The sequence below is a fragment of the Tachysurus vachellii genome, chromosome 2, assembly GCF_030014155.1.
Source record: "Tachysurus vachellii isolate PV-2020 chromosome 2, HZAU_Pvac_v1, whole genome shotgun sequence".
Lineage (NCBI taxonomy): Eukaryota > Metazoa > Chordata > Actinopteri > Siluriformes > Bagridae > Tachysurus > Tachysurus vachellii.
The window spans coordinates 10,027,092-10,053,516 of NC_083461.1; the positions used below are offsets into that span (position 1 = coordinate 10,027,092).

Sequence of the window (26,425 nt, forward strand, 5' to 3'; positions counted from 1 at the left end):
AATAAAACCATGAAGAACGAATGAACAACACAACAGTGAGAACAAAAAAAAATTCACTCAATTCACCAAGATTACAAACTTAGTTATTATGGTTTATTAACAATATTACCATCTTTTACTTATGAACACTTTTACTGATGAACACTTTCCATGGTCAACATGGTATTTTTAATAGCCAGAACGTGATCTTTCTTTCTATTTTTAATACAGCTGAAAGACCTTGAACTGATTTTTCATGCATTCTATGAGTTACATAAATTACCATTACGCATAAGCACGAATATGCACAAATTTAATTCCAATATATTTCAGCAGTTGGTTTTTAGGGGCACTTCAATACAGGGGTCTCATGTTTTCCAGCTTTGTTCAGGTTCAGGTTTTCATTCCAACCAAGCAGAAGCCACACCTGAGTCTATCCGGATCAGTATCCTGCTTGATTGGAATAATAATTTGCACCCACGTTAGCCCTTTGCGGGTAAGATTATGCAGCCCTGCCACATTTATATTGTTTAGAAATGGACTGTCTCTCCTCATTTCTGTGCCTTAGGTCTGTTGCGCACAAGAGTTAGACTTGTACTTTTGTCTCAATCCCTTGTTCAGGAGTTCTTCCCCCGCCCTTGTGTGCAGAGTGAGCTGAGCTCGTGGAGTCACGGGAGACCGATTTTGTCTTTAGAAAGTAGCCAAAGTAGAACAATAGGGAAAGGTGTAGAGACGCACAGAACGGGTGGGTATAGGAGCATAAGGAGTTTAGAAAGCACAGGGTGTATGGGCGCGTTTTAGAAGACGGGAGGAGGAGAGGTGGTGAGTCAGGCTGAAGCAGCTCTTTAACTGCGAGGGGAAGCAGATCAGAAGCTGAACATGATGATGATGATGATGATGTGCTGTGCGTCATGGCCAACGGGACCGGTGCGATCATGTTGAAGTGTGTGGTTGTCGGCGACGGCGCCGTCGGCAAAACCTGCCTCTTGATGAGCTACGCCAACGACGCGTTTCCCGAGGAATATGTGCCCACTGTGTTTGATCATTACGCAGGTAAGTTCTGGGATGACTGCATGACTTTGAGCAATGCAGTTACATGGCCTTCCTACCATGCACGACCTTCTGTCTGTGTGTGCGTAAAGAAAGCTGAACAGATCCACTATAATGGTGAGCTCGAACGTGTGCGGTGCGGCGCGGTTTGGCGCGTTATGTCGTGGCTTTCATTGTCTCGTGCTTCCTCTGATCGAAACCACCTGTGGGCATTGGGGAAGGCAGATGATGTGTTTAGCCACACTTCCTCCCTCACATGCCAGTCACATCATTATTCCTCATGACACACTACAGTATCTGGATGTTTTAGTAAAGTAACTATTGCATGTTTGATTTTGCAGTGAGTGTGACAGTTGGGGGAAAGCAGTATCTTCTTGGGCTGTATGACACTGCTGGTCAGGTATGAACAAAATCCATATCCCTGTCTCTTTTTGTTTTTCATCTCAGTAAATAAATCAATAAGAAGACTACACTTTAATGCACACCTGGGTCTTTAAACCTTTTACTTTTTAAAATGGTGCAATCTGAGTCACTCAACAGGTGATGAGATGAACTTTATATATATGGTCCAGTTTTTTTAACAGCTCAGTCAAATATAATCATATGAAATCTGGTAATTATTTCTCCTCTCATCCTCTTCATACTCTATACATAGGTTTTTCAGACGTCAATCTCAATCCTTTAAGTGATGTGTAGATTTTTTTTAAAATTATTAAATCATTTCTAAATCACATTACAGTACAGGAAATCTCTTATATTTGATAGATGTTTAAAGCTTATTATAGGCAATCAAATTGAGGAAAATCATTTTAATTTGCCAACTTGGCAAAAGGTAAATAAATATAGTGAAACCGTGCATGTCAGGGTGTGTTTAAAAAAACAAATATCAATCTCTCTGATTCCTGTGATGGTGTATATTTGCTTATGGATATGTTCATCTGTGGTGTGTTTCACAGATGTTTCACAGAGAGCAAACAAATTCAGGAAAAATGCACTGGAAAAACAAAACAAATTAGTCTTTGAGTCTAAATCTAGAAAGATAAAATGCTCAGGATGTCTTAGAGGATTGAAAGCAAAAGTACAGCCATGTGATCCAAAATGAGGATGTAAAAGACCGAAACAGCACAAATCAGGAGCGACTGATCTCAAAGTTAAAGAGGAAGCTTTCCGTTCTTAGAAGGTGGGCTGCTTCAGAGAAACAGATCTCTGTGGGTCTGCTGCTCTAATGAGGTGGCTATGGAAGCATGAGCTTTGTGAATAGAAGCAGATCTGCTGCACTGTGCTGAGAGTGCATTATATGTGGAGCTCTGAGATTTAGGCTTTTCTCCAGAGCAAAGTCAAAAGTTGGATCTGACATGGCTGCTATTTTTCATTCAGAGCACATTAAAGGGCGCTGAAAACGGAGGAATGAAAATCTGAGGATTGGGCCAGATGTTGCAGAAAGGTCAGGAAGGGCCAAAAGCTGGGGTTTGATTTCAAAGCAGGCACATGTCAATTGGTGCCCCATGCTCGCACAGCTGGATTCAGTTAAACAGCACTACAGACTTTGTGATTGATCAGATGCTCAGAGGCCCTGGTTAGATGAGAAATGAGAGGGTGTGTCTCAAAACCTTGCCAAGAGCAAAGGAAAGTCTTTAAGAAATGCATAAATTGTATATGCTTTGAGTGTAAGTAATATATAAGAAATATGCTTAAGGACTGTAGACTGTATTTGTCACACAAATGGATGGTGGTGCAGTAGCACAGTTTTAGCTGACAATGACCATGGTAGAAAGATTTCACAGAAAGTCACACTTGCACTATGTTGAAAAAAAAAGCATGTAGTTCAATTTACATGGCTTTACATTTGCTTGAACTAAATGCAGTCCGGTAAGATAGCCTTAAGTCTTATGCTCCCAGGATTTTCTCACGGCTTCTCATATCGGCTGTCAGTGTTGACGTGTCTCTGCATTAAAACAGATATTTTCTTGCTCAGTTCTGTTGCTAGCTGAGTTATAAGTGAGCTAGTTTTTCAGCTCAGCTATTGGGTCACTTTTCACTGACGAGGTGGAGGCTTTGTAAATTAAGTAGCATTAAATAATTAAGTGTTTGTTGATTTTTACCTCAAGTTACAGTATATAGTTGCTTATTGTTTGGAGAAAACAACAAGCTAATGGCTGCTAACTAGACCAAGTTGTTTCTCTAGCAGTGACTTCTGATTAGACTTCTATTTAGCAGAAGATTAGACAAAGATTATGGATGTAACAACTTTTACCTTATAATAAATGGTTTCTTGTGGCAACTGCATTTCCACAAACTGAAAAGTTTGTTTATACATTAGGTAAATTTTTCATAACTATATTGTACAATTCTGTCTTTTTCTCCAGCCTAGCTACAAAACAACGTTCCTTTCACATCAGAGTACATCACATCAACACTTTTCAAAAAGATTCCACATACAGTGACTTTAATTTTTACATCATGGGCACTTAATATAATTTCCTTAAACCCTTAGCATTTAACATAGATATCCAGTTCTCGATTTTGATTGGATAGAAAGTGTCTAACTCATTTAGTGTTATAATTTAAATTGGAAACGACAATTTTACAGTGATTTGTATGGTAGATTCTCACTGTTTTAAAAAAAAAAAAAAAAAAAAAAACGAAAGTGTTATTTAATAAAGTAAAACGCATACCGTTTGTATTAGTGAAGCTTTCGGTGACGAGAAATTTGTTTAGTGTTTAAGTAAGGAGACACCAAGACAAAGCTGCTCCTACTAAACAATCTAACTTAATCTAGCTTTAAAAGTTAAAATTTTTTTTTTTGCTCTATAATAAATACAAATGGTGGTGTTAGAAAATGAATAAAATACTTCCCACCACCCAGTTATTGATTATTCTCCTTTAAGAGCAATGTGTTTATTCATTACTTGAGAAAAGTTTCCTGTGTAAACTAACTTGGAAATGTTCTGTATACTAATCTTGATGATGAATGTGCTGTATATACAGTACTTGTATGTTGGGTTGGAGTACATGGTTTGTTTCAGCTACAGAGTTTGCTTGTGGATTGATCAAAGCAGCTGGAGGTTTTGGCTTTGGCGGTGTAATACACGTTCTCTCAGCTCTGACAGACTTCAGTCTCTCATTCTTACACACATGCGCACACGCATCAGGACACAGAACAAATCTCTTACACAATGGTGCTTTGTGTTTGGCTCATTCTTTTTAAGTTTATATTTTAGTTGCCAAATATTTATTTACTCATTCACTGTGGAAAATGTGGAGTGCAGAACAGTGTCTGAAAAATGTATTATATGGTTTTGAATGTATGTTTTAATGGCTACTGATGTCACTACAGTGTTTTTAAAAGTGGTGAAAATAAAAAGTGGCTCTTTTTTCGGTGGTATAGACACATTAATGAGGGGGCACGGTGGCTTAATGGTTAGCACGTTCGCCTCACACCTCCAGGGTTGTGGAGTTTGCATGTTCTCCCCGTGCCTCGGGGGTTTCCTCCGGGTACTCCGGTTTCCTCCCCAGGTCCAAAGACATGCATGGTAGGTTGATTGGCATCTCTGGAAAATTGTCCGTAGTGTGTGATTGCGTGAGTGAATGAGTGTGTGTGTGTGTGTGCCCTGTGATGGGTTGGCACTCCGTCCAGGGTGTATCCTGCCTTGATGCCCGATGACGCCTGAGATAGGCACAGGCTCTTCGTGACCCGAGGTAGTTCGGATAAGCGGTAGAAAATGAGTGAGTGAGTGAGAGACACATTAATGTATACATCGAGAAAATAAGAAAACCATATAGCCTTGGAGATGCTCTCATATTAGATTGTCATTATTTGTCACATACATTTTACATACATGTGATACGTGTGGTAACGTCTAACATTGCAACAGCAAACAGAACCAACAATGAACTAAGGATGTATTAACATGTAAAAAAGGATACTATCTGTGCAGTATTTTCCATGTTCTCCTTGTGTGCGTGTTTTTCTTCCAAGTTTTCTGTTATCCTCCCACTTCCTAAAAACATGCCACGGATACATTGGATATGCTAAATTTCCTATTTATAATGCGTTACCATAAATACAAATGTTGCTTGTTCACAGTCGATTTGTCAGGAGTGTGGTTTGCTCAGCACTCTGCATTAGCAATTGTTATAGCAATAGTTCAAGCTCTTCAACATGCCTCCAACCCAATGAACTTACAGAAACTCCCAGTCTAGTCAATTATAGTGCTTCTTTGTGAAACTTTCATAGACGAACCTTCTTGATTCTCTCGATATTGAACAGTGCGTTTAGTAGAACTGGTAATTTTGATGTCTCTGGTGTTTCTCTGTTATTCGTACACATCTCTTTGATTCTGGGCTGGTTGTTCCTGTTAGTTGGTGATAGATGAACTGTGCTGTTCTCTGCACTCCATCATATTCCCACAGCAAGCTGATTAAAAAAACCTCACACAGACCTCATTTTATCTCACAAAACTCTGCCCTGCTGTTTGGAAGCACATTAAACTGTCTGTTCTGTGCTGAACAGGGCTATAGGGCTTACAGAAAACAGAAACCGATGATTAGCTAAGCAGCGAAGTAGCAGTGATATTCCAGCTGTCTGGGCTCATGTTAGAAATGTCGTCATTTTTGCTCATAATTTCTTGTGTGGCTTGAAACCGACTTCACTCAGCTCATTAGACGTGGGGATGTATGACTTCATGTACACTGGCTGATTGTGACATGTGGAGCTCTCCAGCAATCTGGGAGCGTGCCGAAAAACGAGGGATGCGAATTCTCTCTTTCCCTGAGAAGAATAGGAGAATTAACTCCAAATTCTAACTGGTGATGGTGTTTATTGTGTCCTGATTTTCTAATTCTCTTTCTCACTCTTGGTCTCTTGCCATACTGAGATCTGAGCAGATCTACTGTTAACATGCATTCAAGCTTTTCTCTCAATTTTACAAATTGCATTTAAGCTCTAGCTGCTTAAATGTTTTAGTATTTAAAGAGTAATTAAATAGTGTTTTGTGCCTTACATAATCCATGGAAGGTAAAAGTTGTCATTTTGTTAACCAAAGTATATCACAAGGATTATCACAATATTGTTTGTTCATTCACTTCATTATCACTTATTTGCTTAGATGATGATACCTAGATTTCTTAGACCTCTCAAAGACCCCTACCTTTTAACTTTAATTAAGCTGTTTTGAATTCCAAATGGCTGATATGCTCACTAGAATGTAAGATTTAGTGACAAAAAATAAATATTCATCTATAGATTTATCAAAATAAACAGAACAAATATCTCAAGTACTCAAGGTTCCACCAATTCATATGGCAAAATATAAAGGTGTACTAATAATATTCTTGCATGTCAGCTAAGTATTGCCATGGAATAACAGCTGCAGTCATGTTCTGCTTTCACTCAGGTGAACTCCCCTGGGTTTTGCTAGTGCAGTGATGACTTTCTGAGAATTCAGAGCACTTTCACAGCCTTAAGAGTTTCAAAATGTCTGTAGAGATTATCAGATTTCCAGACTGCTTATCTTTCCCTTCCTCATGTGATCTTTTCCTGATCATTCTCTCTTTTTGAACTGCTCTGCACTTGAATTCCTGAAGGGATGAAAATCTACTTTGGCTCTCTGGAAGGAAAGAAGGATGATTATTGATTTTATTCTCTCTCACACACAGACACCTTCCTTAAACCGTCAGTCATTGAAGACAGGGCAGATGAGTCAGACGAGCCAGACCAATCACGGCTGATCATTCTCTGTCTGTCTGTGTGTGCGTGCGTGTGCGCGTGTGTGTTTGCTTGCACGATTTGTTTGGGGTTTGAGTGGTGTACAGAGATGTATGCATAGTGTGTGTAATCACAGCTGCAGAAGGCCTCAAGCATCATGCCATGGCACCTACCACTTCCAAAGAAGAGAATTGAAAGCCTTAGCTAGTATAGTGTGTATGCTGTCTGTGTTTGTGTGTGCGTGCATGTGTGCAGACTAAAGTGCCAGCAATCCTCAATTAATCTGCACTGACTGAGTAAATACAGGCATGAATTATTCTCTTTGGATAGCGGCTCTGAATTATCCCACGCCCACCCATCTTTCTTCTACTAGTTACCATCTCCATAGCATTTCATCTTCTGCCTTGACTATTTTTTTTCTTTGTTTGTTTGTCGGCGCAGGGGTGTAAATATAGCTGTCTTATATAAGGAACTAAGTCCTGTCAGTAATGAAAGACTGAGCAGAAAGTTGACCCATTTACCACTTCAAATCAAATGGCAGATTTACAGCAGTGCAAACTGATAAACAAAACTAACAATGAATGCACAATTTTCTCTGAGGGACTGAATGACCAGACAGAGGCAGTATTCACAATTAGATGCATGCATACACAGATACACACCTACATGCAGGGCTGGATGTGAAGATAGATGTGAGGATGAATGCATATGAGTAACATATTTGGGTTAAATAATATAAAAATCAAATAATTTTGCAAAAACAGACAGCCTCTTATACAAGCGTCTGGTGTAAGGTATGGACAAGATCTAAGAAGAACCAGTAGTATGATGTAAGACCAACTGGAGTGGAGTTTTTTTTTTTATATTAAGTATTTTTCTATTAAGCAGATGTATCGTGTAGTTATTAGCAAGAATGTTGTATCGCCACAGTATCTCCCACTCTGTATCTGCTCTAATAGCTGACTGACATTTTCAACAGAATGGATATTAGGTGTGCTTCTTTTCCCCTAGTTTCCCTGAACACCTCTTTTAAATGTACATTCATTGCACTTTGATGTCATCTCAAGTCTCTACAGTTTCATGTCGGCTGGTTTTAGTTTAATTTTCACCCTCGTTAACATTAAAGCATACAAAAATAAGACCTCAAAACTAATGGAAAAAAAAAAACGAACAGTAATCGCAGACTGCTTTAACCAGCATGCAGAAGTGAGAAAAGTGCAAACAGAATGAGATGTTAGTCATCCAGAAACCACTGGTGATTTCTCTACATAAGGAAGCACAGCCTCTACTAAAATTTCATTAAAACGCAGTAATGAAATGTTTACTTGTTCGACTGTATGATTCATTATTTTAAATCAAATTCAGCATTTGAATAATTAAAAAAATCACCCATTTCCCAGAAATATCCTTCTGTTTGTTCGTTTAATGCAAACTTTTTTTGATGGACAGAACAGCCTGCTTAAAAATTGACCATCATACTTGAAAAGATGCATCGCTGATAGAAGTCATTGGTGCATTGCTATAGTGGGATCTTATACCAGATTCTGGTTCCCTGATACAAATATTAGAGTTCATTGGTCAAACTGGCTTTTAAAGTTATTTTGGTTTTCGCTCGGATACACAGCTTCACAGAGAATGAGTAAGTGTACGGGCGAGTGGATTTTGCACAGATAAAAATGTTTTTGAAGAGTACGCTCTGTAAATCCGTTTCTGTCCTGTGTGGATGAATGGCCTTTCCATTTGATATTTTGTGCTCCATAGAAGCTAAATCTCATAACCAACTGCCAGTTAGTCAAACGCAGTGTCTGTGTAGCCTTATTCTTAACAGTTTTACACAATTGTTAGGTTTTTTTTTTTTTTTAGTTTTTATAAGTTGTAGATATTGTAATTAAATTGTAAATCTAAAGTTCTTTTGGATTATTTGCCCTTGTTTATGGAGTTTTTCTTGTTTCATTTATTAGTCTAGCTTCCTTCAAGAATTTTCTTGCTCTTACTTAGTATAAAGAAAGACTTGGTACAGTAAAGTTGATTGACTAACCGTGATTGAACCAAGCGCATTTACTTGCCTTCTGGCCTTGTCTGTTGACAGATATGTTTTTTTTGGCATTACATCAGTAATTTTTCAGTACTTTTTTTTGGCTCTAAAGCAAACTCGTAGTGCAATAAGTTTATAAGTGCAGCGTTAGTCTCATTTGCTCACATTCAGAGGCTCGGTCTGAATGAAAGTCTGTTTGAGTCCATATTGCACCCAGAGGCAGTATACATGTACGTGCCCGGTCTGCTGTTATACCCACCAGTGCAAAACTCTAACTCTGCATTGTCATTGATAGATGCTGTTATATTGCTTAAAATGTAATTCATGAGCTTCACACTACAGTTTACATTTGGAGCAAAAAATGATGTCTGGAATTAATAAAGGAGTAAATATGAGTATTTTATGAATTTTGTTTTTAATCTTCAATATTTTCTGTTAATTAGGCTATTACATATACAACGTTGATGGCTAATTGGCTTTACAAAGGTGTGTCCCACCACCATATTTGAAATGTATCTCCACTTTGACCATGGTGCAGTGTAAACGATAAGAGTTCAGCCGCAGTGACTTACACACACGTATGCAGTTTGAGTAGTGGCCCATGATTTGAATGTTTTATTGCATGAAACACACTCTACCTCTTTCTCTTTCTGCCAGCCTGCTTTTTGGTTAGAATCATGCTCAAACTCAACACAGGCTCTGTAGATGGCAAACCGATTTAAAAGACGAAGGTAGAAGCGGGAGAGTACGGTAGGGAAAGCGTTGATTTTTGTGAGTGTTTGTGGATAATGTGCGTGTAGAAACAGAAACTGATCTCTGAGGAGATGTAGACGCAGGAAAGGTAACACACTCCAGCGTATCCCACATAGACATTCAATTCCAGGATCCATATAAGACATCCCTGTGAGTTTTTGTGTCTTTTTGCACTGGTGAGTGTTTAGGAGCAATTCCTATACATTAGAGATGGCTACATTTGCTGCACAAAATTATAACGCAAGCTCAATTCCAACACAAGTGATAGGAAATAATCACGACTAGAAATACTTTAAAATTGTGTTGTAGAAGCCCTGGGGAAACTAGAATGCAGGATATAGAAATGAAAAAATAATAATAACAATCTTGGCACCCTGGATTGTAATCAATTTACCGCTACTGTACCTGGCACAGAAACGTCTGCATTTGTTGGAGTGTGGTTTACAAACGACACTATTGTGGAGAAAGGAAGCTTTGAGAGTGCTGGTGATCTGTGTGAGCTTTGCAAGCTGTGAGTGTATGAGGCAAGCTGCAGTTGTCGGAGAGGGAGAAAGAGAGAGCGTTTTATGGTAATGCTTAAACCACAGAGGAAAGGGAGTTTCCAGGTTCGCCGCATTAGACTGCTGTCTTTCTTTGTTCCAGTACGTTTCCTTCAGCTTTTAAAAGAGCTAGATGAGCACTCGGACTACACATACAGACATGTACGCACACAAATGTGCAGCCTCAGAAATGTCTTGTACGTTATCAAGAGATCTAGATTGTTGTGACACCGATAACCTGCCGCAGGGTGTAACCAGGGTGGTCATCTAATAGCCTATTAAACCAGTGGTATTTAAATCTGGGTGTTGGAATACATCTGAACTTTACTATCAGTGAGCTAATGAATTTCATAACCCTCACAAATCATGCACCGCATCACAAACCCGAGTTCTAGCGAATGATCCAGAGAGATCTGGTGGGCGGATGATGAGTTTGTCTGGGTAGAGGCCAGCTGTAAGTAATACTCCACTCTCCCTCCCTCCAGAATGTTTCAACAGGCCAAAGAATCAGTTGAGCGGTATATTTATAACACCACTGGCCCACTGAGACAAGTATATTTGTGTGGTCACACCACAGAAACACCTGCTCCATGCAGTTTCGATCTAATAAACATGCTAAGATTATGAACTGGACACTTCTTTGCTCGTAGAGCCACTAGAAAATTAAAAAAAAAAATTGTAGTTTGTCATATTCCTCTGTTTTTAGAATGACTGTGGTAGAGGTCTGCACATGTCTGCTTGGTGTAAAATTAATGAGACTCCTATGTCTTTGACCTTTGGACGATGTGCAGGGAACTGGTGTCGCCAAGACTCGATGAGGTCACATGCTTTGTTCTGAAGAAACAGAAGGGCTGCATTGCTCAAAAAAGGGACAATGGTAATAAGTATAACTGTCAGCTGTTTAGAGGTAGAGTCACCATGTGAAGATGATGCGGTATGCTTCCACAGAAGCAGTGCAGATCTTCAGTTCTTTAAATAAAGCAGTCTCAGCTTTATGCCTTAGAGCAGCACTGGGCTGGTGCTGACAAGCATCTGTCACTTAATAAAATGCTTCTCAAGCTATGTTTGCATGGCCAGAGGCACACTCACTGATACAGTGGAGACGCTCGGACTTGAAATAAGAGCCATGAATAACTCCTATAAACACACACACACGCACACAGACACACACAAATCACATGGTCCCAAAAATATCAGTCACATGTTCCCTGTAAATCCAGGCTCATCATCTATAGTTTCGGCAGTGTCTGGTTTCCAAATAACACTTTCCTTTTACACTTTTCCTTCAGCCTGAATGAAGGCAAGTGAATTAAAAAATGAATACCTTAAAAATACAAATTATAACATGCATCCATGTACAGAGGAGGTGGGGGGAAAAAAAAGATTTTATTAGATCTTGAGATCTAACCGTTATACACTTACATTAAGGTTTTCGGATGAGGCGGACATTCACGTTGATTTTTATCCAACTTTTCCAACATTGTAGTAAATGGTCATACAGATTAAGGTTTTATGTTGTTATCGATGTACCCCATTAGACACACAACTAACACACATCTACATCTTGCCTCTGCGCATGGAGTCGAGTCACTGAAATGACGTTTTAGATTTCAGTTTTCAATCTGACTAATGTATTAGTCAAAACCTACAAAAGTACATCTGCTGTTACACTTTCATTGTAAATGAGTATCAAGTAAACACATTTCTTGATGTTTTCTCAGTAATGGAATAGTATAAGAAAACATCTGTGGTAATCACACCTACACAACAGATGTGGTAGATTTGTTGAAAAAACGCTGGAGAATTCCTTTATTGACTCTATCAGTGTATGTTTGTTAGTCTTTACACATTTTCTTTGTTTTATGTATTTTCAATTTTGTCACCAGACAAACACTCATGTTATATTCTCCCCCCATAGGAGGACTATGATCGCCTCCGTCCCTTGTCTTACCCCATGACAGATGTCTTCCTGATTTGTTTCTCGGTGGTGAATCCAGCCAGTTTCCAGAACGTGAGAGAGGAGTGGGTCCCTGAGCTGCAGGAATATGCACCCAACGTCCCCTACCTGCTCATTGGCACTCAGGTATTCTCCTTCGTTAAAAATAAAAGTGCCCACTTGAGAGGTTTGCTATCAGACTGAACTGCCATGATGTTGTCTTTGCATCTGGTTATGGCTGTTTTAAAGAAAATCACATGAATAGTTTAATTCCACAGCTATTGTGTAGATATATTTAATGTGTCAAAGCATAAAAATAAACTACATTTTGAGTGAATCTGTTTTACTGAATCATAAACCATGGTGCTGCTCTGTGCTCCATTCTGATTGGTCAGAAGGTGTTTTTAGTATATAGTAGAATGCAGTATGACGCAGACAGGATACTGACTGACAAAAAAGGAACATATTACTCCTTGGTTATTTTTTCTTCATTGGCTGCTTGTTCAGTTTTTGGACTCAGTTTACTGCAGACTCCAAATTATATTTCAGTTCTCCTAACCTTAATAATTTGTCTAGGTCTTTGAGGTCTAAAAATCAGTATTGTTGGCCAAATATTGGCTGTCCCCATGCTAAGTCAAAGGGTAATTGGGTTTTCTTTGTATTTGCTCCTAATTTATTTAATAATCTCCCTCTTTATATTCATTTGGCCCCATCAGTGGAGCTTTTTAGGTCTTAGCTGAGAACTTATCTGTATTCTGACACCTTGAGTACTGGAGGTATTTGTTCTAATATTGATCACATTTTGTATATGTAGCTTTTTATGTTGTTAATGTGTGTTGATGGCGCTTGCCATTTGCCACTTCAAAATTCTACAACATTGATCAGAATCGAGAATTTATCAGCACAGATGTTTAACAGGAAGTAGCTTGTTTTGTAGGTGGAAATAAACAGAACATTTTAGAATTGTGAAATATTTCTAAGAAATAAAGTGTAAGTTGAAATCTGGAATATGTTATATTCAGAATTCTGTATATACTTGCAGGACTCTTTTAAAAAAAAAAAAAGCAAGAACTTGGCTGTGCTAACAGCTTTGTACAAAAGGGTCAGATTTACTTCATGCCTAATCTCTCTTCTGCTGAGGCAAGTGTTCATTTACATTTATGGCATTTGGCAGATGCCCTTATCCAGAGCAACTTAAGAGCAAATTAATCTCATTTTATACAACTACTGTATAAAATACTATATGTATACGTTATACTAGCAATTGAGGCTTTTGGGCAATGATCAGGGGCCCAATGGTGGCATCTTGGTGACTTATCTGTATTCTGGAACCTTGAGTACTGGAGGTATTTGTTCTAATATTAATCGCATTTTGTATACAGTATGTAGCTTTTTATGTTGTTAATGTGTGTTGATGGCGCTTGCCATTTTAAATTGTCCTAATTGTGAAGCACTTTGGCCAACTCTTGTTTATGTGCTATATAAATGAAAATGAGATGACTTGAGTATAGTAACAGCTCCTTCACCTATATAGCCGACACTTCATTTTCATCACAGATATTGTGATGGTTCTGTGAGGAAACATTAATGTGGTATTGTCTCTAGTGTCAGCGAGTGTTTTACAGCTTCTAGAAGAATTTGATGACAGAAACTAACTTGTTCAAAGGCATTCCACACCATAATATAAATTACTATACCATAATATAAAAACTGCAAATGGAAAAAATGAACAATGCGCCATTTTTAATAAAACAAAATTGTATTTGTTTGCAAACTGTGGTGGTGTTACGCACTCCAGGGAATTCTGTTGCAAGAAAATGATCAAGAAAGGATAATAACAGTAACTTGGGTCAGACAGCATTGCACCACCTGGGCATTGACTTTGATTTCTATAAATTTTGTAATAACATTTGATATTTCAGATAATACAAGGAGTGTTTAGAAGCTAAGTGAAAGTCTTTCTGCTTTAAAGTAATCCCCTGCAGCAGCTGACAGAAAATTTGAGCTCGACTGACCTTTTGCCAGATTTTGTCTCAGCATGATATCAACACATATGGAGACATGGGCGGGAAAACAGAGTGGTAAGGAATTGTAGGTCAGAACTACACAGTAGCTCATCTATAGTTGTAGATTAAATTTTTATTGCACAATACTGCAATGGCTTTATGGTTTAAATCATTTATTTAAAGGATGGTCTACACACATCAAATATCACACAAGGCTTTCTTATATTTATTGGTTTGCACATAAAAAACTGTGAAGACACTTACAATAACAATAACCAACATTTGTATAGAACATTTTCCTTTTTTTCCCCCATTAAAAAAACACAAGCGATAAATAAATAAATACATACATATATTATTAAAAAAAACCTAAAGAATGTATGTTGGAGGCAGGCCTAGCCAGCTTGGAAAAATTGCATAAATGGTTGCCACTTGTTGTAAAATTTGGCGAGATTACCTTTTTTAGAATACCTTATTTTTTCCAGTTTTAGAAAAGACACACACATGGGTTTATCTAACTCAACATTCTGCTATACTGTGTTAGACTATTCGTCTGCCTGACTAATACACAAACATTGTGAGGCTATAGATGAATTGCTCACTCATAATGTGTTGAGGAAGAGATCTGTTCAATTAGCATTGATTGTCCTTCAGAAGCTGTAGCCCATAAATTAGGATGAACTAACTAAGTGATGTTACCTGTTGCTCAGGGAGAGGTTTGGAAGATTAGGAACATCATGACTGCCTGAAACTCTGTGTAGGTCTGGAATTCTCATCAAAAGAGCATCTGTACTATATGGTCAAAAGTATACGGACACCCGACCATCTCACCCATATGTGGGTCTTCCTCAAATTATGGCCACAATCTTATTGAAATTATTTTGTATACTTTAATATTACAATGTCTTTCACTGGAATTAAAAGGAACCAGATGTGTTTCAGCATGACAGTGCCCTAGTGCATAAAGTGGATGACCTCGACACAGAGCCTTGACCTCAACCCAGCTGAATTAAATTGGTGACTGCACATCAGACCTCATTGCCTGTCATCTCTGCCTGACCTCGCTAATGCTCTTGTGGTTGATTGGACACAAATCCCCAAAACCACACTCCAAAATCTAGAAAACCAATTTAAAGACTTTCCAGAAGAGTGGACATTATTATAAGAACAAAGAAGGGAAAAATCTGGGAGGTGATTTGCATAGTGCATATGGAAGTGATGGTCAGGTTTCCACAAAATTTTGCTTGTATAGTGTCAATTAGAGGCAGTTTAATGCCTAATACCTTTAAGCCTTGGGGGAAAAATAGAGTGAGGTTACATATAGTTTTGTAGAAATTAGTCACTTTTGCATTAGTCTCACCTCAGATGTTCCATCCTGTAGCTGCATAAACAATTATGTGTATACCATTAGCTGATATTCAACAAGAAAACAGTGTTTTGGAGCAAGATAAAGTCACTGAAAAAAAAAAAGTAACCGGAATTCCATCTTTAAACGTTATTTGTGTTTTGTGCGATGCTTTCAGTTGTGTATAAACAATATAATCACTCGTGTTTGCATACAGGCTTTGGCAGGCTATGGGAAAGCTGTGTATTTGGTCATTTGCCATGGCAGTCTGATTTGCTTCTTTCTATAAAAGTCAGGGAAATAAAACTTACCAGACTCTAGCAAAGCTCAACTTGCAAGACTACTTTTTTCAGTCAGGTACAATCCTTTATTATTGGAAAATGTGACTGTACCAATGAAAAACTTGTGACTGTACCAGTTTTCATTAGCTCCTTGTCAACATTTGAAATACAATTAGCATTTTATAGTTTAGGTCCTGATTATACATATAATCAGAATCAATAATTACAATATAATTAAGGCTAACTCGGATATCGGCTCTTTTTTTTTAGAATGATTTCTTTCTTCTGACTTCCTGATCTTTTATGGTTCTGACACTTTTACTGGTCAAATTCAGCATAATCATCAGCTTTAGCAAGAGACATTTATTTCAAATATTTCCAACTTTTGTTTTCATTTTGGAGCCCAAAGTAAAGTAACATATAATTTCAGACCGAAATTAGACACGACGGACAGATTGACATTTGCGAATATGACTGTAGCTATAACTGCTAAATCAGCATCATACTTTAGTCACTGTCTCAGCAACACTACACCTGAGTAAATTAAGCTATGTTCATTGTGCATCACTATGTAGCCTGACACAGTGAAGGACATCACCTTGTGTAATTATACTGTACATATGATATGTAAATGTAAGCAAATGATTTATACAGAGAAAATAAGTTTGTTCCGGCACTTGAATCGCCGCTTGTTTTTAAGGTCCGTGCATGTACTGTATGTGATGGCGTATATGCTTTCCATCGAAATATTTTATCAGGGCATGATTATTGGAAAACTACGTAAAAGTAATACACCTACTCTACACATCAAAATGAGTCTATGAGGAGACACACAGATAAAAAAAAAAAAAAAAGGCTCTTAATATTATTGTTCTGAATGTTCTTACAAGTTCTGAGTAAATGACTAAATGAGTAATTAGTAAATGACTAAAAGTAGATGTACCACATAAGCTGAGCCAAACTGAGCAGCCTAGACATAAAGAAATGGAGATCATTCCAGTCAACTGTAAGGGAGAATTTTAGGGCAAAGGGCAATATGTGCGGATGAATGCCAGCATCTGGCTTTGGGTCAGATATCCTTTTGCTCTAAAAACAAACCTCGACATATGGAATCCTGTCCACCGCCCTGAGAATAAAGATGCGTAGACCACACATGCTCGTGTAAACTGCTCACTCCTCTTGCAGCCTCCAAAAAAAGATTTGAACTTGTTTAAAAGTGCTCTAAAGTTTGAGGCTGAAACGATAGTTAACACATTCCCTCCCTTTACATGTTTATTTTTCTCGGTTTTACAGATTGATCTGAGAGATGACCCCAAGACGATCACCAAGTTGAATGATGTGAAGGAGAAGCCCATAGTGACAGAACAGGGACAGAAGCTGGCAAAGGAGGTAAGGCAAAAAAGTACAAACCCAGACTGGATCAAAGCTCCCAATATCTGTTGGTGGATTTAATGCTGTTCTTTATCTTATTGTGACTGTATAGTCATCCCCCCTCCACCAACACCCTCAATCCTATGTAACAAAAAAAAAAAAAAACAAAGAAAAGAAAAAAAAACCAAAAACACAGCTTGTCATGTTTCTGAGAAATCACATTGTGAACAACTCTGTCCTGAAAACTTCCTCTTAAAGTAACTGCTTTGTTTCTCGCTGTTAAAAAGCACTGGCAGACAAGATCGAGTTTATTTTTATCTTTAGTTTACGTGACATATCCACCATACAAATCTCTGCTAGTTAGCAGTAGAAAAGATAAAGCATTAGAACAAACACTACTACTAATATAAACATGTGATTTGCCTTGAACATTTGTCAGAGCCATGCTGTTGTAGAAAATTCTACAACATTGATCAGAATCAAGAATTTATCAGCACAGATGTTTAACAGGAAGTAGCTTGTTTTGTAGATGGAAATAAACAGAACATTTTAGAATTGTGAAATATTTCTAAGAAATAAAGTGTAAGTTAAAATCCGGAATATGTTATATTCAGAATTCTGTATATACTTGCAGGACTCTACTTGTATGCAAAAAAAAAAAAAAGAATGATCTTTGCTGTGCTAACAGCTTTGTACAAAAGGGTCAGATTTTCATTTACATTTATGGCATTTTGCCCTTATCCAGAGCAACTTACATTAATCTCATTTTATACAAGTATAAAATACTATATGTATACTTTTATACTAGCAATTGAGGGTTTTGGGCAATGATCAGGGGCCCAATGGTGGCATCTGGTGACCCTGAGGTTTGAACTCACAACATTCAAATCAGCCTTAACCACTAAGCTAACACATGCCCCAGATGACACCCCAATGGATTTGAGCTAAAATTTATCATATGGTTTTGCACAAACTTGCAGCCTCGAGTGCACATTAATTAAAATAAAAACAGGACATACCAAATACTAAGAAATTCTGAATTTTTTTGTAAAAGATTCTACAGTCTGTAGAACAGAGCAGAGCTGTTTGAATTGTAACCCTGTTTGCATGTGTGTGTATGTGTGTGTTTGAGTAGATTGGTGCCTGCTGTTATGTGGAGTGCTCAGCTCTGACACAGAAAGGCTTGAAGACAGTGTTTGACGAGGCCATTATCGCCATTCTGGCTCCCAAGAAAGGTGTGTTAAAGCGCCGTCTCGGTCCACGGTGCATCAACTGCTGCCTTATCACGTGAGCATCCTGTCACACACCAGCTCAGGGACGATTCAGTGTCAGAGCTACACCACGTCCCCTTAATTAAGGAGGGCAATTTTAAAAATCAAGCAGAGCACAACCTCTCCATAACAGATTACAGAAAATGGAAATACATTCTGGAATAGGTGAAGGGGGGAAAAAAACAGGTGTGAATGTTTTACTACTAGGAAAACAGGAACAAATTTTACTCTGGGATGGAGGGAGGGAAGGAGTGAGAACAACGACAAAGCATTCGTCAGCAAACTGGCGACCAAAAAGGACACTAAACATGAGTGAGATGACACCAGAACAAGTAACATTGAAGCACAGAAAATGAAAACTTGCAAAGGCAAGACCATGAATGGCACACTACAACAATGCTGATGACCGAAAACAGTCTGACTGTATTTGCGGTTTTGCTTCTGTAGGCATGTGTGATCTGGAGAGAAAATGCAGACAGCTTAAACAGCACAACCAAACACCCCAGACATTCACAGAAGCAAGACTTTATTTGTCGAAAAAGGGAAACCGCATCTGGCAACATGGCGTTGCAAAATGAATGCCTTTTACAAAACATTTCTCTTTCCAGTCTGGGTTTTTACATCCTTTATTTACAAGAAAGACAAAATCCGGAATGATATGATCAAGTATAGATGTATCAAGCCACTGCAACCATTTGAAGGAACAACTAATGTCAACCTGAGGAAAGTATACTTTTTATTGCTGTATTTGACCTCAGAGGACATGACTTGTAAAACAAGCATGAGGAACTTGTAGGGGGATGATTTATAACAAAGCCCAGAGACATTCGTCCAGAACGTGGCCTGTGCCTATTAGTTCCTGTCCTTCATTTGAGTTTGTAGGTGAGCTGTTTGCGATGCCAACGGATCCAGATCGGAGCAGCTAGCAGCCCTGTCAGAAATCCTCCTGTTGCCCCAAAGGAACAGGAAATGGGCCACACCTAGAAGGAGGAGGCAGAGAAAAGGTGGAATCAGCAACAACCAATCAGCTCTGTAACTGCACAACTCGCTGGCTGCAACCAACAAGATCACTGTGGTGTTTTAATGGTCAACTTTCATACTCAAAGCTTTAAACCTTTTTCCTTCTTCTTTTTTAAACGCACATGGCTTTGATTGTGTCTCTGAAGCCTCAGCTCTGATTTATTTTGCATTTACAAACTATATCAAGTACTGAATTTAAGAATCGATAGCTATTTTAAATGGATTTTATTGCACAGTAAATGCAAGCAGTGATTTGAGTGTTTTTGCAGCTTCCAATATTAAATGAGTTTTTAAAAAGAAAATGAAAAAGCTTCATGAATATTGTGGATTAAATAAATAGTGAGTTGCAAGTGGAAATCTCCATGAAGTCTATCTAATGGTGCAAAATATTTTCTTAACGTAAAAAAGTTACAACTCAGTGAATAGTGATTAATACTTTATGTACATTTTATCTCAAACTGATGTTTGCCGAACATAAAGTTGTTTGTTTTTCATAAAAGCGGTCTCTGTTTAATCTTCTTGCCTGCTTTTTGTCTGATCAGAATGTCGAAACCTGTTGTTTATTACATTTATTTACAGATGCCAACATGATCTCATACAGGATAAGCTGAAGTGAAATTTGATCTAATCCTGCTCATGTTAGTGTTGGACTTGACATTTCAGTGAGATTTACTAAACGACTAAATCTGTTCTGGTCTGAGTATTAAACCGTTGTCATGAAACCATCTCGAGCCGTGACCTTTAAAGTTAAAGATTCAGTGTTTCTGTTCGCTTTGATCTGGTCTTTACTGAACTCCACAATGTTTAGGACCGATATTTTCACTACAGTCTGAATTTTCCACTTTGTTCTCTTTGTCATGTTTGGCAGATTGACGGTAATTGGCTCCAGCTGTCTCATTATAGGAAACACTAGTTGATTCTGCGCAAGCTCACTTCTTTTATTTTTCATCCTTTCTTATTAGAAGAAGAAGGTCTTCTCTGCCGTCTTAAAAACAAGCTCGGAAAAGAGGCCCAAAATTAAAAAGCGTCAGCAAGATTGATTTCTCAATTATCTCCTGTCCTGGTGATATCAACTCCATTACAGTGGTGTGTCATAGTGCTGAGAATAGCGATTGTGTGTGTGAGTCAGAGCTCTCCACCACTCTACAGGAGAAGATGCTCCACCGAGCTGGTTTCTCATTAGTTGTAGCCCGCTACATCATACCTTATGTTGATGAGGACCACAATGGTCCAGATTAACTGCACATTTTTCCATCGTTAGTGATCATTCTAGACAAGTGTGTATGTGAAAGAGAGAAAAAAAATGGGAGACTAGAATGTGACATTTTGAGGGCAAACATCAGCCCCTTTTCTGATCGATGTCTGTGTGCACATGAATCAATAATTTAAGCTGCAGTGCAGCCCTTTAACGCGGTGAGAACTTTAAATTTTTCATGAACATCAGTTCATTCTTTACAAAATTTCCCTCCCTGTAGGCTATGATGGATTTGTTGGTCCCTTTGTGCCCAGTAGTGTTTGCTACCTGACTGTGGTTCCTCCCTTCAGTTCCTACAAGGATACGTTACATACGATGATTGGATTACTCTGAAACTTGAACCTGATGTTGGCTCTGATAATAAAATTACAACTAGGACTGAATAGGACCCGAGCTACATGTGAAAGATTTGAGTCCTCTGTAACGGTTCTGGATTGAATCCTTGAATCAGGTCATTTGCAATCCTTTTGGGAATGTTGCCTCTTTTTTTTTTTTTTTTTTTTTTGAGAAAGTTACTGAAACTGCTGAATGGGGTAAAAAAAGAAAATAGAAGCTTGTTTAAAGTAAAAGCTTATTTAGCATAAACCTCTGAAATAACACTAGACAATGATCACATTTAGCCCTTGGCTTGATGAGTCAGAGCATCTCCAAAACAACAGGTAATGTTAAACGTTCCTGATATGAAGTGGTTATTACCTACCAAAAGTGGTTCAAGAAAGGAGAACCGGTGCACACTTGACATGGTCATGGGCACCTGTGGCTCACTGATATGGGTGGGGAGCGAAGTTTTTCGCCTCTAATCCGATCTCACAGAAGAGCTACGGCGGCACAAAATGCTGAAGGAGCTAATAGTTGTTCTGGCTATTGTATAAAGGTGTACGAACACACAGTGTATCATAGACACAGATTGGTCAGAGCACCCATGCTTACTCCTGTCCACCTCTGAAAACACATGTAGGCACATAAGCAGTGGAACTGGAACATCTCAATCTGAAGAATCTGTGGCTTGTGCTGGACCAACAAGTCAGGTCTGTGGCAGCTCCATCTCACAACTTGCAGGAATTAAAAGATTAACTGCTAACATCTTGGAATCTTGCTAGCAATTGTAAGAAAATTGGAACAAACATCTTTGCTTACTCAGGTTGTAGTACCAAAGTTACTTTTAACTTTCTAATGCTGGAAACCACCTTGAACAGGGACACTTCTCTTTTACGTTCCTGATTTCTAAGTTTCCCCTTTTTTCTGCACAACAGTTAGGTATCAGTGTTGTGTAACTAAATATTACTTAACATCAAAAATTAAAAACTCAACAGCAGCAGATCTGCTCCACTATGCACATTTTATTCGGTGTACACTGTATACGAGTGATGTAACTAAATGGGACCTCCAGTACGATATTAACATGTGGATGCTGTCTGATTCTGTACTGACCTGCCAGGGTCTGTCCCAGTCAAGAGGAATAGGGAAAGCTCCAAGCCAGGCTCCAATGACACTGCAGCCAGTAGTAATCTGAAGTGATGTGTCCCACACGGACATCGCCCTGCAACAAGCGTGCACAGTTTACTCAACACGCATTTGCAAGATTCACAACATACAGTATATAAAGTACAGTTATGACAAACAAGTCAAGTTTCTTATTGGAGTGTTCAGTATGGAGAGCTAAGTCACACGTTTTTCACATCTAAATAAAAATAAATGCAAAAGAACACGTTTGGAAGGGATTATTAAATAAATAACTGGTTAATTTTACAGTGAACACATTAAGAATAAAATTTATTTAAGGCCCTTTGATCAATGATGGCTGCTTTATTTAAGTACAGAAAAATCTGCTGGTAATTCAGACTAATGCATTGATTTCTCATATGTTATCTGGTCAAATAAAAAAATACAGTCATTCTGATGTAATCAGAGTTTCAGGTCAACGTTGGCTTTTGTATTTTTACTCAATATTGAATTGGTGCATCACTGATCCACACACACAAATGCAATTACATGCAGGCCCGGCTCCAGATATGAGATGAAAGGTGGGCCAAGTGATATGAAAGGTGGGCCGGTCGGATTTGGGGGGGTTCTTTAATGCTTTAATCTCTCATGTCTATAGTTTTAACAGAATATTCAAGCCACGGCCGTGACTGATACCAAGCGGCCGAAAAACATCTCTCTCTCCCTCCAAAAAGAGTTCGGGGGTATGATTTCAGAACCGGCTGGTAAGGATTTGCCCTGTTTAAGTCATTCAGGACAGAATTGCTGCATCTTTGAGTTGGTGTATTTGTGCTTTTGCCACCACCATTTCTCCGACCTCATTGCCGCAAATGGATGAGGAGGTGGTAGCTGTGTCCTGGAGAGCTAAAGTGGTTTTCTTTTGTCCTTTCGGAACAAGAAATCTGTACATGTATTTTATTAGGCTATATATAGTGTGTTAATCAAGTTCACTAACAGTTCTAATAAAGTTACTGTGACTGTCGTTTATTGCTCTATAAGCACGTCCGTTTACCTCAAAGGATGGGTGAATGTGAATGAATGAGCTAAGTCTGTCTGTCTGTCTAGGAGGGGAAAAAAGGGGGTTGGGCAGAAATTAGAAAATAACGTATCTCGAGCTGAATTGAATATCGCACCAATTTTGTGATTGGCTGTTATGTGGTGTTGGGCCAAGCCCACTCTGGCCCCCTGTGGAGCCGGGCCTGATTACATGTACAAATCGCAAGTAATAGTAAGCCTGTATTTTGTTTAAATGTTAATTAAATGCACCTGAACGTGCTCCTGTGGGCTTATTTTTTTCAATTTATGACTAAAATAAGTCAACATACATTTAAATAATTACAGCATGTTACTTAATGTTGTAAGCATAAAATGACAAGTTTTAATGCAGGTGCACTGGTTCACTTATCGCTGACAGTGATACATACAAAGACTAATTTCTTTAACGTTTCACCGTCTTTCAGTGTTAAAGTTTATGGTATTTAATGTTAACTAAAGCTGAATTAACGCTAGTTTAAGATGCTGCTGCTATTACCATCTACAGTGGTGTGTGTATATATATATATAAAATGTCAACACATTGTACACTTGTACATACAGATAACAATCTATATTGCTATATTTACATAGTCCGCTGCATATTTTTTTTATTTTTACTATTTTTTATTTGTGTGTGTGTTTTGAATGTTTTACTTAATTTTACTTTTTTTTTTTACACAGTTTCTTCTTTGCACTTGTTGGACATTCACTGTGGGCAGCAAAGAAAGAACTTCATTGTACTGGGAAACTTGTATATGACAATAAAAGCTTTAAATCTAAATTTAAATGTTCATTACGAAATGTAGTTTCCACATTTCATAGCAGTTTAAAGTCAGTCTGCTTGTGACCAAAAAGAGACAAACTTCCTGCAGTGCTTAGGTAGAGATAACACAGCTGTATAAACACTGGGGATTCTTTACGCCAGCCCCATGTAAGTTATATTTTCCTAAACTTTTACAGATCCTTGACTGAGAAAGTAAACCTAGCTACACAAGTCACAAGTACCTAAAACTTGACACAGCATGTTTTACGCTTCTCAAATGTGTGTATGGTGCGAGATCTCCACCTAGTGGCCCAGAGATGCATTTCTTTGATGTCTACAAACACTGCACATGAAAAATGATAGTTGACATCATGAGCTTGAACTGTGGGATGAAAATCTACCTACTGAACAGACATGTGACAAATATCAGAAAGTATAATGCAGCAGAAAAGGGAAACATACGTAGGATGACCATCACACCCATATGTTGGTCTTCCCCACACTGTTGCCAGAAATTTAGAATCACACATTTCTCATATATTGTAATATTAGTATTTGAAATGAAACAGAAAGCTGACAGCACCCAAGACCTCCTCACCTGAAATTATTTCATGACCTCACTAATGGTCTTGTGGTCACTCATATAAAACACATACAGTAAGTGTGATGGTCAGGTGTCATTTTTAAGTTTTGTATAGTGTATTTATAAAGAAACAGCTCTCACCCATCTCTACTGAAAACCCGGATCCAAGCCTGTACGTTCGGCCCAAGCATACACAGACACCTCAGTGTGGTGAGAGTGGAGAGCAGTACAGCCAGAGAAAACGTCTCCACAGCTGACCTGCACAACAACAGCAACATAATCCACACATTATAAGTATTGTTTCTGCTGCCACTGTCTGATACTCATTCAATATCTTTTTTCTACTGTGCTGTTCAATATGTACAGCTATTCACTGTGACCTTAGAATGGATACAATTATGTTTATTCCTTTTAATTCATATACTAATGTTTGTTATTTGGCTCTGATCAGCTTCAATCTATCACCGTGGCGTGACCCATTTTCATAAAACACTGTAAAGCTTTCAGTATTCCAAAACACTGCTGCTTTAATCCAATCTTCAAACCAAAATGCATCTATCTTAAAAAATACATAGATTAAAAATGATATTTTCAGTTCAACATTTTAACGAAAACTGTTAAATTGTTTGTGCAAACAAACTGAATCATATATAGAACATGTTCCTTATTCTTGCTGCCTAAACATGGCGTATGTGGACATCTGACCAATATACGGTTCTTCCCAAACTGTTGACACGAAGTTGGAAGCACAGAGTGGTTAAAGATGCCTTTGTATGCTGTAACAAAGTGTGCCCAAGCCTGATCCAGCATGACAATGCCACTGTGTACAAAGCAAGGTTTATATAGACACAGGTTGGCGTGGAAGAACCTGCACAGAGCCATAACCTCAGTCCCACTCATCACATTTTAAAGATGAACTGTTAGTTGTACTGTGTGCCTGACCTCACCTACACTCTTGACACTGCCATAGAATAGATAACTGGAATAGAATATACAACAAGCAAATATGTGTAATGCTCAGGTGTCCACATACTTCAGGCGATATAGTCTGATACTCACTCGAGCAAAGGTGCCCCATACAGAACAACCACAGAGTGGAAGAAGAGGCAAGACAGCAGAAAATACACTCCGGATCTAATCAGTCTAGAAAACTGCAACAAAAAAAGAGATCATTAGAAACAAACAAAATGGAAAACAACATGCTTTTTGTTTTTTGTTTTTCTTTTGAAGATCTTGAAGGTTTCTGTACCTTGTAGCTCAGTGTGTGTTTCTTTGTTGGTGGACTGATGCCGAGAAGCCAAAACACAGCAATGTTGACTAGAGCAACACAAGCAGAAACAGAATAAAGCCACACCAGGTGTGTCCCATACACTGAGTAGTTCTCCACAAAGAGAGCAGGCACCAGGCTTCCCATGAACACAGAGCTGATGAGGAGGACATGAGATGATGCCATGCCTCTGATCTCAACTTCCCACATGATTCAAACAGCTCTGATAGATTTGATAAATGAATGATTGTTGTGTTATGCAAGGAATAGCAACATGAAAACACACACACACACACACACACACACACACACACACACACACACACAAACACACACAGTGCTGATAACATTTATGTTGTTACATATAGTAATATAATAATATTCATTTATTGCACGTTCTAAAGATGCAATGCATTTAAATTGAAACAACGCAGATGATAATAATACATTTACAACACATGTATAATAGGTGCGAAATCACAAAGGACCTTAAAACGCACCTTTCTTTAAGATATAATCCAAGAAAGAGGGCACGAGCGATTTAATCTAGGTCGAGCACTTCCGGCATCATGACGTCACGTGACACGTAATGGCGACACCGAATTCGAAAGTTCTTCAGAAACAAAATAAAGGATTTGCACCAGTTATCTAGAAAGCACAACAAATGGATTTTAACGACGACATTTTTAGATTACAAATTCTTGTCATTTATCCAAATGTATTTTTTTTTTAGATGCAAATATTTTT

At 38.3% G+C, this 26,425-nt stretch overlaps 2 protein-coding genes across 3 annotated transcripts; one reads left to right on the forward strand and one right to left on the reverse strand.

The window, feature by feature from the left end:
• Positions 1-531: 531 nt before the first annotated feature.
• Positions 532-19,982, forward strand: rhoq (ras homolog family member Q). The gene is made up of 5 exons (XM_060896175.1): positions 532-1,032; positions 1,371-1,429; positions 11,982-12,146; positions 16,925-17,020; positions 18,138-19,982. Exons 1-5 carry the CDS (start codon positions 891-893, stop codon positions 18,291-18,293), a joined length of 618 nt encoding a protein of 205 aa, XP_060752158.1. The 5' UTR covers positions 532-890; the 3' UTR covers positions 18,294-19,982.
• pigf (phosphatidylinositol glycan anchor biosynthesis, class F) lies at positions 18,783-26,259 on the reverse strand. Of its 2 annotated transcripts, none has more exons than XM_060896164.1 (6): positions 26,167-26,259; positions 25,661-25,899; positions 25,471-25,562; positions 24,553-24,669; positions 21,980-22,088; positions 18,783-19,253 (listed from the first exon to the last, which is right to left on the reverse strand). In XM_060896164.1, exons 2-6 carry the CDS (start codon positions 25,886-25,888, stop codon positions 19,140-19,142), a joined length of 660 nt encoding a protein of 219 aa, XP_060752147.1. In that variant the 5' UTR covers positions 25,889-25,899; positions 26,167-26,259; the 3' UTR covers positions 18,783-19,139. The 2 variants fall into 2 exon arrangements, with proteins under 2 accessions (XP_060752147.1, XP_060752140.1); XM_060896157.1 differs by having other exon boundaries at positions 25,661-25,901; positions 26,179-26,253.
• Positions 26,260-26,425: the final 166 nt, after the last annotated feature.